Source organism: Poromitra crassiceps (genome assembly GCF_964638095.1).
Source record: "Poromitra crassiceps genome assembly, chromosome: 2".
In the NCBI taxonomy this organism is placed as follows: Eukaryota; Metazoa; Chordata; class Actinopteri; order Beryciformes; family Melamphaidae; genus Poromitra; species Poromitra crassiceps.
Genome location: NC_139624.1, coordinates 77,926,128 through 77,939,519, shown reverse-complemented (window position 1 = coordinate 77,939,519; position 13,392 = coordinate 77,926,128). Strand labels below are relative to the sequence as shown.

Sequence of the window (13,392 nt, the reverse complement as noted above, 5' to 3'; positions counted from 1 at the left end):
CACACACACACACACACACACACACAGTCTCACCTGTCACGCTCTCCAGCAGTGATGTTATAAAGGTGATTGGCAGCTCCATCAGCACATGCCCTCAGGAGAGCTAGAGATCGAGAGGGAGAGAGAGAGAGAGAGAGGGAGAGAGAGAGAGATGACATGAGCACGACAGAAAGACACAAACTAGTTTCAGACTGATGTGAATGACATCCAACTGCTTTCAGTGAAAGACACACTTTTCCACTCTTTGCAATAAAGTACAGTACTGTCTGATTCAGACCTTGGCTTAAATGCCCTGTAATGTCACCTGCCTTTTATACACAAAATGGCTGCTGGTGAAAAAGGGCTATGATTCACATGAGAAAATATAGCTCAATGTCATAACCAACAGGTCAAATTTGGCCCCTAGCGTCCATAGCATGGATAGGGCCTAGGGCTAGGGCTGCAACTACTGATTATTTTCAATGTTGATTATTTTCTCGATTAATCAATTGGTTTTTTGGTCTACAAAATGTCAGAAAATGGTGAAAAATGTTGATCAGTGTTTCCCAAAGATATTCAGGTTACTGTCACAGAGGAGTAAAGAAACCAGAAGTTTAACATCAATTGTCAAAATAGTCGTTGATTAATTTAATAGCTGACAACTAATGGATTAATTGTTGCAGCTCTACCTCCATCACTGAGCTTCTGAGTGTCTTTTGAATTATTAGCAGTCATCTGACAACTGACATCCGCCCACCTGCTCCCTTCATCCCAGCAACGGGTCCCTTTCAAATGCTGTCTTAATATCTACACCCTCCTGCTGATGCTCCTGCTGCCTGGCACGCTCATCAAAAGCAATGAGCAGACAGCACTAGCGCCTCTTCTGGTCTGCCGGGGCACTTGTTTCGGGCGGAAGGGAAACTGGTGGGAATAGCGTGATCCCGTGAGAAGCCAGAAACTCTGCGGCCGATATCTCCAAAACTCAAGCAACTAACACAAAACGATATAGATGGATAAATAGCACTACAGGCGAGAGGGAATATATGTATTTTGGATTTTAGGGTGAGCTGTTCCTTTAAGATTTTTTACCACGACTGAAAAATTCACTGAAATACTAATGTATTTCAGTGAGTCTTTGATGTTGTCTTCCACTGTTCCCTGTATTATTCACGTGTGCCTTGGTATCAGAAATATCTATTGTATGAAGAATGACTAGCTATTTGACTGCTTTTGCCTCATTGCATCATAATTTTTCCATTGGATATTGACGGGATTCCACATGCACGTGAGTTGTTGAGTTGAGTCGGGTTGTTGCACCAGTTTACACTACGCGAGAAATTCAAACATGTTTGATATAATCGTTGTGGCTCCGACTGGCTTTGGGAGGCAGTTTACACTTGACGATTATAAATCTGTACCCATCATCCACTAACAGATTATGCTGTTGACTGGCACAACAACTGCCCACAACAACTGCAGACTAGAGTCAACAAAGACAGACATGAGTCCAACTGGAAATCCTATGTAAAATCGGGGGGAAAGTCTTGTAGTGTAAACTGGCTATAAGATGAGCAATAGCAAGGTTTTGAATAAACCCGTATTTGCATACTTCAAACTGTAAGACATGAATAATTTATGCAGGCTGAAACATTATCCAAACTTATTATAAGCGAACTCTGTTGCCAAAGAAATTAAAATGATGCTATAATCACAAAGCATTATGGATTTGAGATTTGACCCATTAACATCTTAAGAAAAACTTGTTGTTCCATGGTTTTAAAAACAGATAATTTAAGCAGTTACGTGTCATTCTCTAAATGGTTTTCAAGGTTTTCTAAATTAGATGCAAATTGCAAGCTATTTGCAAATGCATGCTGTTCCATGGCCTCTCTTCTATTCAAATTGAACAGGGAGTTGATTTCTTTTAGAGACCCTTCCTGTTTCGTCTGTTGTGGCGCACACTGGGGAAACACATCAAAGAATAAGCTGTGGCATTCTAATTGCACCTATTTAAACTAACTACAAATTGCAGCAGAGAGCATGTTCACAAAAAAAAAAAAAAACTGTCACTCACTCAGATGTGTTCCTGAACGGTGAGGAACTCGCTCTAGTTCAAATATCTCGGAGTCACCCTGGACTCAACCCTCACCTTTCAGAAACACATTAAGAAAGTGACCAACTCAGTTAAATACAATCTGGCGAACTTCAGACAAATCAGAAATTTCCTGACTGACGATGCTGCCTTGATGTTCTTACACTCTATGATTTTTTTCCCATATCGACTACTGCGTAACGAGCTGGTCTTTGGCTTGTAAAACAGCTCTTAAGCCGATTGAATCTCTCTTTAACTCATTGAGTGCCAAGGACGAGTATGTTCGTTAATTGGTTTAGTAACGTAGAGTGCCAAGGACGAGTATGTTCGTCAATTGCGTTTTTTGACGGTGGGACGTGGATCAAAGCCAGATCCATCTCCTGTGAAAGTATGGTGGCTGTTGAATGTGTAAAAGCTATTTTAGGGACCCATTAGGTGGCGACAGTGCTCTCCAGATTAGAGAAAGGCGAGGAAAAAAGAGAGAAGTAATGGGGAAACGGAAATCGCATCGATATGCATGAAGCATAACGTTAGCTGTGCCTGTGAACAGCAGTCATCTGCTGCCACAATTGAGCCCCTCCGTGTCCGCTGCGATAGCCCCTCCATATGATTTAGTTGCCGACACCAGCGTCTTTCTGAAAAGTTACATTATTCTCAGCTGGGAGCCGGCGACAGGCTGTGAAAAAGCGGGGTGCGGCGCACTTTTCAGTGCAGAGCAAACGCAGAGCAAACGCACTCGCAGCAGAGCCCCAGAGACACTCCCACGGAGGAGGAGGAGGAGGGGGGTGGGGCACGCAGGGCACTACAGCATACAACCATTGACAGTAAACACAGACCCAGGCAGCAGGCTCGATGCACAGAGACAAGCAAACAAGCTAGAATAGGCTATCTGATGCCCACCAGCAGTAAATCAAGACCAGCAAGAAGGTGTAGGGTCTGCGCACGCAGGGGCCAGCGCTGCTGGTTGCAGCTAAAAAATATTATTTGGCCAAACAAAATTCCTTTGTTTTCACTCTTTTATTGAAGGAAATTATTTTTGAGGTGTCATTACATCAGAAAATATTAGCTTCAGAGTCAATGATGTGCTTGAAATGCTTCCTTTCACAAAAGGCTGAATATCTCAGATTCTAAATTGAAACGTGTCTTTTTGCTCAAAACAACCTATCTTCTCCGGCTCATAACTAAAGAACGGAAAATGGTATCAATAAACTTTTTTTGCAGATGATAGAAGAGAGTCTCGTCATCGTTCTTTGTGCGTGTTCGGTGTTTACATAGTAATATCACACAATATTCTGTGGGCCTTGAGAAATCACTGAAAACGCTCTGAAACTCTGGTACTGGGAGCGTCCGTTCTCCAAAAGTGGCTGGCACTCAATGAGTTAAGAAAGCCCTAAAGATTTTCGATAAAAAAAACCTCTTCGCTCATATCTGTAGCATTATAAAGAAGCATCATTTCCTTGATATTGACAATTTTAAAACCTTCACACAGGCCTGCTTTGTTTTCAAGTGTCTCAATGGTCTTGCCCCCCCCCCCCCCCCCCCCCTCTGGGAGAGCTTTTTAAGCGGAGGTCTGTGGAGGGCATGACCACCAGGGCGTGTCAAAGAGGAGACTGTGAGTTAGGCCACAGACGCACCGCATTCGGGAAAAACGTTTTGTCCATCGTGGGCGGGAAGGTCTGGAACGGTCTCCCGGCCGCAGTAAGGGAATGCCCCACATACCCTACCTTCAAAGTTAAACTTAAGGAATGGCTCAAAACTAACCAACACTGCACCCATAACCAGTAGCCTTCTCTTGGGCATTCCCTTGTTGCACAGATCTTCTAGCCGGTTTATATTCTGTACTTTTTTGTGCACCCTTCTCCACGCACTTTATTATACTGATCTTGTCTCCCGTGCATTTTAACTGTATTGCTTTTATCTTGTTTGTGTGTATTGTTTTTATCCTGTGTATGTATTGTTATCCCTTGTGCATTTTTATTATATTGCTTTTATTCCCGTATCCTGTAGTTATCTTGTAGTTTTTAGTTCTCTATGTCCCGAGGACTGCGGGTGAAAACTAGCTTCGGCTAATCGCGGCACATTTACTGTTGTCACGTATGGATGATTCTGTATGTGTAAACTGTTTTATTAATGTGCACTGTCCTGTCTAACTAAACAATAAAGTAAAGTAAAGTAAGTAAAGAGAGACAGGCAACACTCGTTTTTCAATCTGCATGTGTGGAAGTATGTGCATGTGTGATTTACTGTATGCGTCTGTCTCCAGCTGCGACCATTCCTGTGGTTTTATATGCATGTGTGTGTGTGTATATATATATATATACATGTATATACAGTATATATATATACAAAAAAAGGAAAGATGATGATCATCATAGCTACATCTCACACAATATTGTAAACGTTTAGACGACCAAAACATGCATGAAAATATTTGAAGACTGGCAATAGGACTATGTCTAAGCCCCAAAAAGCAAACACTGTATTTTGTATCAAACAAAACAATGTGTAATGCCAGTAGGATAGGCTATCGAACAGAGACAATAACGACAATTTAAAGTCACATTCAATTGAGATAAACAACTGATACGGTATTCTAAACTCACTGGACAGTATGCACTGTAAACAAACTCTCAATAACTATTAATCCAATGTTCAACTTTTTAACTGTAGGCTGCATGTGTAAAAATGTAAAAACAAAATAAAAAAGAGTCCTGTCGGTTGCACTTGACTTTCATGAGAATCCATAAAGTTCTCAATATGCATTTGCTTCACATTTGTGAAGCTCTGTTTAGCTGCTAATGGGTGAAGCTGTCTTAGGAAGCACTTTCACTGGTGTTGCATCTTTCTGCTGTTTAAGCCACCTCAGGCTTTTCTGGAGGCATTGCACTGTGACTGTGTAGGAGATGGTGTTTGCCTCTTCTTCCTCACTTTCACTGTCTGACTCATTTTCATGGACCTGTTAAACAAACAGCCAGAATCAGCCTGTATTTCTTATGCTCTGAACAGCCAGATTCAGTCTGTATTTCTGTATGCTCTGAACAGCCAGAATCAGCCTGTATTTCTGTATGCTCTGAACAGCCAGAATCAGCCTGTATTTCTGTATGCTCTGAACAGCCAGATTCAGCCTGTATTTCTCTATGCTGTGAACAGCCAGAATCAGCCTGTATTTCTGTATGCTCTGAACAGCCAGAATCAGCCTGTATTTATCTATGCTCTGAACAGCCAGAATCAGCCTGTATTTCTGTATGCTCTGAACAGCCAGAATCAGCCTGTATTTATCTATGCTCTGAACAGCCAGAATCAGCCTGTATTTCTGTATGCTCTGAACAGCCAGAATCAGCCTGTATTTCTCTATGCTCTGAACAGCCAGATTCAGCCTGTATTTCTCTATGCTGTGAACAGTCAGGTTCCGCCTGTATTTCTCTATGCTCTGACCAGCCAGAATCAGTCTGTATTTCTCTATGCTCTGACCAGCCAGAATCAGTCTGTATTTCTCTATGCTCTGAACAGCCAGATTCAGCCTGTATTTCTGTATGCTCTGAACAGCCAGATTCAGCCTGTATTTCTCTATGCTGTGAACAGCCAGGTTCCGCCTGTATTTCTCTATGCTGTGAACAGCCAGGTTCCACCTGTATTTCTCTATGCTCTGACCAGCCAGAATCAGTCTGTATTTCTCTATGCTCTGAACAGCCAGATTCAGCCTGTATTTCTCTATGCTCTGAACAGCCAGGTTCCACCTGTATTTCTGTATGCTCTGAACAGCCAGATTCAGCCTGTATTTCTCTATGCTGTGAACAGCCAGGTTCCGCCTGTATTTCTCTATGCTCTGACCAGCCAGAATCAGTCTGTATTTCTCTATGCTCTGAACAGCCAGATTCAGCCTGTATTTCTCTATGCTCTGAACAGCCAGGTTCCACCTGTATTTCTGTATGCTCTGAACAGCCAGATTCAGCCTGTATTTCTCTATGCTGTGAACAGCCAGGTTCCGCCTGTATTTCTCTATGCTGTGAACAGCCAGGTTCCGCCTGTATTTCTCTATGCTCTGACCAGCCAGAATCAGTCTGTATTTCTCTATGCTCTGAACAGCCAGATTCAGCCTGTATTTCTCTATGCTCTGAACAGCCAGGTTCCACCTGTATTTCTGTATGCTCTGAACAGCCAGATTCAGCCTGTATTTCTCTATGCTGTGAACAGCCAGGTTCCGCCTGTATTTCTCTATGCTCTGACCAGCCAGAATCAGTCTGTATTTCTCTATGCTCTGAACAGCCAGATTCAGCCTGTATTTCTCTATGCTCTGAACACCCAGGTTCCGCCTGTATTTCTCTATGCTCTGAACAGCCAGATTCAGCCTGTATTTCTCTATGCTCTGAACACCCAGGTTCCGCCTGTATTTCTCTATGCTCTGAACAGCCAGATTCAGCCTGTATTTCTCTATGCTCTGAACAGCCAGATTCAGCTTGTATTTCTCTATACTCTGAACAGCCAGAATCAGCCTGTATTTCTCTATGCTCTGAACAGCCAGATTCAGCCTGTATTTCTGTATGCTCTGAACACCCAGAATCAGCCTGTATTTCTCTATGCTCTGAACAGCCAGAATCAGCTTGTATTTCTCTATGCTGTGAACAGCCAGAATCAGCTTGTATTTCTCTATGCTCTGAACACCCAGAATCAGCTTGTATTTCTGTATGCTCTGAACAGCCAGAATCAGCTTGTATTTCTCTATGCTCTGAACAGCCAGAATCAGCTTGTATTTCTCTAAGCGCTAACGCCGTGCGCAATGAAATTGGAGGCGGACACAAGCGCATGCCTGTGATAATTGTACTGGGCATTGGCTGCCACAAGCCAAAGCAGGCGTTTCAGCGCTAAAATGTGGTGATAGATGGCATTAGCCTATCGTCAGCAGCGCACAATTACTTTGTGCTAAGAGCTTTGAAAAGGACCTTTTACGCGCACCTGTAATCTCCACGCAGCGCAAAGTAGAATTCCTTTTCGAGATGTCATTACGCACAGCCTAGACATCAAATTATGCTGCTAAAATTGGGTATTAGCAGATAATTCAGTGAGGCAATCAACTATAACTCACTGAGAAACTTTTATCACATCGCAAAGAGGGAAATTGAGAAAACTTGTTGGACAATGGACATTTACATTTACATTTAGGCTATTTACCTTCATAACCACCCGGAGGGTCGTTGGCACGATAGACGATCTGTCAATAAGCTCTCTCTGTCCTCGCACGAGTGAGTACATTCTATTACGCATGGAGAGAATTACAGCATATTGCATGCCTCGGCGAGGCAGCCTCGCGCAAAAACAGCCATTGCGAGACAGGAATCTGATTGGTTTTGATTGACGTAATGCCCAGCCTTGCCTGGCCACGCCTGTGAATAATTCTGGTAGTTAAGACCGCCCAAATCCCGGTTGTGCAGGCATTTTGGGGCACAGATGATTTCGGCATGGCTCTAATTTGCGCTTGCGACACGTGCGGTGAACCTTTCCGCATCACGGCCGAGAATTGCATCCCGAACATATTTCGGGGCTATTTTAACTTAGAAATCAGGGAGGTCACGTCTTCCAGACAATTATATCACTTTTAAACAGTTACATTTCTGTATAAATCATTACAAGTATGCTCCCGTGAGTTGGGGATGCTTTTTGTTCTCTGCTGGGCGGGGGGAGCAAAACTCAGCAGAACACCTGGCGGACGGCGCAAGGCGGAATGCTATCTTCCGTGACTTAAGGCACGCGCAAGCAAGTGTGCAAGCGCTATTAGGGGATAGCGCCTGTTGGAAGATAGGGGCCAATGTAATTTAGACTCAGGTGTGCATAAACTACTTCCTTTTTTAAATATAAAAATGTGAAATTACAGTATTATCGCTTATTGGACAGGAGAAGCAGGTATTTGTTGTTATAGTATCGCCTGAAAAAATCCCCCCCAAAGTCTATAGATCCCCCCCAAAATCTATAAATCCCCCCCATCTGAAGACCATAAGGGGGGAATTCCCCCCTAGTTTGCAAAGTGAATGTTAAGCCCTGGCTCTGAACAGCCAGAATTTCTCTATGCTCTGAACAGCCAGAATTAGCCTGTATTTCTCTATGCTCTGAGCAGCCAGAATCAGCCTGTATTTCTCTATGCTCTGAGCAGCCAGAATCTTTCCATTCCATTCTTTCATTCTTTCCATCTTACAGTGGCAGCAATGTTCAGTTGCTGCTGCCTTTCGCCTGCCAGCCGACTGAACTGAACTTCAATCATGAGAGATCAGTGGGTAAGATTTAACAAGCAAGCTTTATTTAGCAAATGGCATGGCAACTAAGTTTGGCGTATGACTCCATGATAAGATGACGCTCCTCTTGTGGTGAGAGAGGAGGGCATCCGCGTAGACTAGGATAGAGAAGAGAATCCCGGCGTATGACTCCATCATAAGATTATGCTCCTCTTGTGGTGAGAGAGGAGGGCATCGGCCTAGACTAGGATAGAGAATCCCCCCCCCCCCCGCCCCTCCAGTGGGGAATTCTTCAGGAGTCAAGACGTTGGTGGTGGACTGGGGAGGTGGGTGGGGCAAAACAACAGCTCCAGTGAAGACGATCAGCCCGAGATGCAAGCTGCCTGCTGATTCACCAGAAGAGGAAGGTGACATAATAACCTCGCTATATATACTAGGCCTGTCCTCTACGGTGATTGGCTCAGGGGATGAACTGACATCATACTTGACAGACGTCATGGCTGATTGGATATGAGAATATTGAGGAAGGGGGGCGAGATATATCGCAGGGTGACGTAGCTGGATCTTCATGCTTGAACCTCGGTCGTGCCAGACCCCATTTTATTACACCATAATGAACATTGCTTTAGATAAACTAATATCTATACTGTTTAATAAGAGGTTGAATTGGTTTATGTTATGTTATGTTATGTTATGCTAAGCTAAGTTTCTACGTTAACTAGGGCTGTTGAAACGAATTTTGATATTCGAATATTATTCGAATTTAATAATTATGAACGAAATTCGATTATTATTATTATTTTTTTACGAATATTTTTTTTTTTTTTTTTTTTTTTAGAACACTAGAACAGTTACAAGTTCTGACAACATACTTGAAGAAAAGAGTGTTAACTGAAGTTGACTGTTGAAGCTGCTATACTGATGTAAACCTACCTGTAGCTCTTAGAATGTATGTTCATTCATTGTTAACTGAAGTTGACTGTTGAAGCTGCTATACTGAATGTAAACATGTAGCTCTTAAGTGCAATATGTGACTGATTTTTTTTTGTTCATGGCTCATTGTTGCTTTGGCAAAGTTTACTTATTTGTTTATTGATAAGGAGCTCAAACAAAGGCTGTGTCTTTTTTTATTATCAATTATTTTATTTTAGCATTTCAGACAGCACCAATACATCACTGATGAATATTAACTAAGCTCTGGTTATCTGACCTATTTTCTAATGCAATGAATGTATGTACATTGTACAAGGAACAAAACATCATTGCTGGACTATTTGTGATAAGCCTAATATTCTTTTGAATATTCATCCACCATTCACTTTTCCATCTACATTTGGTAAAATGCTTAGAAAAAGTTTTACTTGGTCAAACCCAAAGATTCAGCTATATTTAGAATCAGAACATAACATAAGAGAAGACAACAATTCACTCAGACCAAAATTTTTTTTTTTTTTTTTTTTTTTAATTCAATTAAAAATTAATTAAAATATTCGAATATAATTCGAATATTAAAATGTATAAAGCACTGAAATTCGAATTTGATTATAGAGGGAGATTGACAGCCCTAACGTTAACTCATTGAGTGCCAATGACGTCTAAAGACGTCAATTCAAATAGTAACGTAGAGTGCCAATGACGTCTAAAAACGTCAATTGCGTTTTTTGACGGTGGGACGTGGATCAAAGCCTGATGCATCTCCTGTAAAAGTATGGGGGATTTTGAAGGTGTATAAGCTATTTTACGGACCCATTAGGTGGCGACAGTGCTCTCCGGATTAGAGAAAGATGAGAAAAAAGAGTAGAAGAAGCGTGGGGAAACGGAAACCGATGCATGCTGTAACGTTAGCTGTGAACAGCAGCCAATCTGCTCCCACAATTGAGCCCCTCCGTCTCCGCTGCGATAGCCCCTCCACATGATTAGTTGCCAGAAAAGGAGCACCCGACACCAGCGTCTTTCTGAAAAGATAAATTATTCTCAGCTGGAAGCGCTGGGAGCCGGCGCACAAAAACGGCGGGGCGCTGTGAAAATAGAGCTGGGTGCAGCCACTTTGAAACGTGCAGCAGAGCGAGCAGAGCAGCAGAGAGCCACCAGAGACACTCCCACGGAGGAGTTTGCAGTTGAGGGGGGTGGGGCACGCAGGGCACCATACAACACCGACCCAGACAGCAGGCTCGATGGACAGATTGGCAAACACAAACTGGAATACCTGATGCCCACCAGCAGTAAATCAAGACCAGCAAGAAGGTGTAGGGTCTGCGCACGCAGGGGCCAGCGCTGCTGGTTGCAGCTAAAAAATATTATTTTGCCATCAAAATTCTTTTGTTTTCGCTGTTTTATTGAAGGAAATTATTTTTGAGGCGTCACTACATCAGAAAATATTAGCATCAGAGTCAGTGATGTGCTTGAAATGCTTCATTTCACAAAAGGCTCATTATCTCAGCTTCTAGTTTGAAACGTCTGTTTTTGGTGAAACCAACCTATCTAATACTGCTGATAACTAAAGTACGGAAAATTATATCAATAAACTTTTTTTTGCTGCTGATACAAGAGAGTCTCATCGTTCTTTGGGCGTGTTCGGTGTTTACATAGTAATATCACACAATATTCTGTGGGTCTTGAGAAATCACTGAAAACGCTCTGAAAGGGCTGGCACTGGGAGCATCCGTTTTCCAGAAGTGGCTGGCAGCCAATGAGTTAAGTGGAATGTTAAGTGGAATGGTCCAGACACCAATTAAAGATTGCTACATCTGTGTATACTGTACATCTATTTTAAGCTTTTGTGGTGGTCTTGAACGTCCTGTTTCCTTTTCCGAAGACACCATGACCGGGTGGCTGGAATTAATTCATTTTGAAGAATCAGAAATTTGTGACAGCTCAAGATAATGTGCAAAACATTTTTCAACTCTGAAGCCGTTTTGAACAGTTCCACCCCACATGCTCACATGATCACTTCATCTCATCTGGTCAAATTAATCTACTTTAAGGCAAGTCATATTCTAATCATTTGCTCATTTATAACACGGGCATGGACTACATAGGAGGTGCACATTTCTCTGCTCTGAAGTGTTAAATGCAATTCAACATGTGGAAGTGATGCGTTAAATGTAGCATGACTGCTGAGTGATATCACACAAGTCTAACACATAATGACAGAGCTACACTTGGCATCGCGCACCGCTCAAATTTGCCACGTTGCACTGCATTTAAAGTTCAAATTGTTTAAACTTTGACCTATTTACCACTGACCTCTCGCCAGTGCCACTCTACCTCACGGTGAGGGAAGAGTAAATGCCTTATCATGTGGAGGCAGCTTAACGATACACTAAACATGTAACAATACACACTGACACACACACACACACACACACACACACACACACACACACACACACACACACACACACACACATGCACATGCACTAAATTAGACTTGAATAGCATTGTTACATGATTCTCTGACAGACGGTTTCCTTCTCTAACTTCCCTCCCTTTGCTCGCCTAAAAGTGAAAGACTGCAGAGGCATCTGATGTAAATAAGATACTTATACTGAAGGAAGTGTTTTCATGCATAAGCCCCGCCCACCAGCTGCCAATATTTCACCTTAAAGGAGAACTTACCTCCAAAACACTTTTTTCAGCTTTTAACCAATATATATGACTTTGGGGGTGGGGACAACCTGACGTCAGGTTGTCCCCAAAGACTATGGGATTTCAAGATAGTTACTCCCCTACTCCCCCTGTACCCTTTCGGCTCCTCACAACTCCAAGCCTATTCCCATGATGTCACTTGACCTGTTAATTTATTACAATCGCCTGTTATTTTCCTACCAACTCCTATGTAACACAATACTATCAATAAACGCCACTATAATCATAAAAGGAAGGACATGGCATAGCAAGTAAATCATTCCCAACCTTTTTCATACTAAGGGGCCCTATGATGAGATTTGGTCTCATGTAAATCTTATTTTTTATTTTTTATAGCCTAGATATGATTTTGTCCAGAATTCCATATAATTAGGTTGAGAGACAACGAATGCTGGAATCCTCTCAAGGACGACTGGTGGTCTTCTGTGCCCCTTTTCGCTGGGGACACAGAGCTGCTGCACTGACGCTCTGCCCGGAGGGAGGGAGGGGTATAATTGTGTGTTTCCAGCAATCAGCTCCGAGAGCCCAGCACCAAAGTGAGAGCCTCACTTTCATCCTTCCGCAAACAAATCTCATTGCAGTTTAGCGCACATGTAAAATATAACACTATACTACGACGTGACAACGTGACAAAGCTGCTCTAAACAAATCGGCTACTATAATATCGTCACTGTGTACAAGCAACGCCAACTTGTCAGGAAATGAAGTCAACAGAGCGACTGGCGACTGGGGACTGGGGGGGGGGGGTGAGCAGCACAGCACACTCTCTCTGTCTGTGTGTGTGTGCTCCTCCTCCACGTGGACTCACTGCCTTGTGATCAGGCAAGTAGGTAGGCTAGAAAAACCCTGTGCTCTTAAAATACTGAACACCACGTTGTCATATTTGACATATGTCTTCATTGTAGACAGTTTATCGCTGAATGTGTCATTACATTATTAATATCTTACCTGAATAACCTCAAATGCTGTTACAGGATTATCACACCGAGTCTGGAGCACTTTCTGCCGGCCAGGCAGCAGCTCGTAGGCACCCTGCCTTTTAGAGCGCGAGCACGAGCTGCTGTGCTCCAGGCAGCGGGGACGCGTGGGCGGAGCGCTTCACATGGAGGTCTGACACTGCCCTGCGCTGCAGTAACTTTTAACAAGAATCACGAAAAGCCCATAAACAAAAATTTAAAATGGATTTCATGGCGCGGTTTATCGAAAGTTGGGCGAGGGAATGACGTGGAGAAATCTCGCATTGTGATTACATAAACTGAGAGCGTTTGTCCGTGCTGTGTGCTGCGGTAACGAGCCTCGTGTCGCGTCACTAGTCTCTTTTAACGTAAGTTTAGACAAGACACGCACACACATATGGGAGAAAAATAATTAAATTTCTAGTTCGCCACTGAATGGCCAAATTGATATAACTTTCAACCATTTTCAGCAACGCTGTTTCCATACAGGCCA

General features: G+C 42.9%; 1 protein-coding gene across 1 annotated transcript in view; it reads right to left on the bottom strand.

The window, feature by feature from the left end:
- Positions 1 to 13,392, bottom strand: part of tpk1 (thiamin pyrophosphokinase 1) — a 211,292-nt gene that overhangs the window by 162,067 nt on the left and 35,833 nt on the right. Inside the window, exon 3 of the mRNA XM_083632286.1 lies at positions 34 to 103. Coding sequence (XP_083488412.1) covers positions 34 to 103 — 70 coding nt within the window. The remainder of the gene's footprint in view (positions 1 to 33; positions 104 to 13,392) is intronic.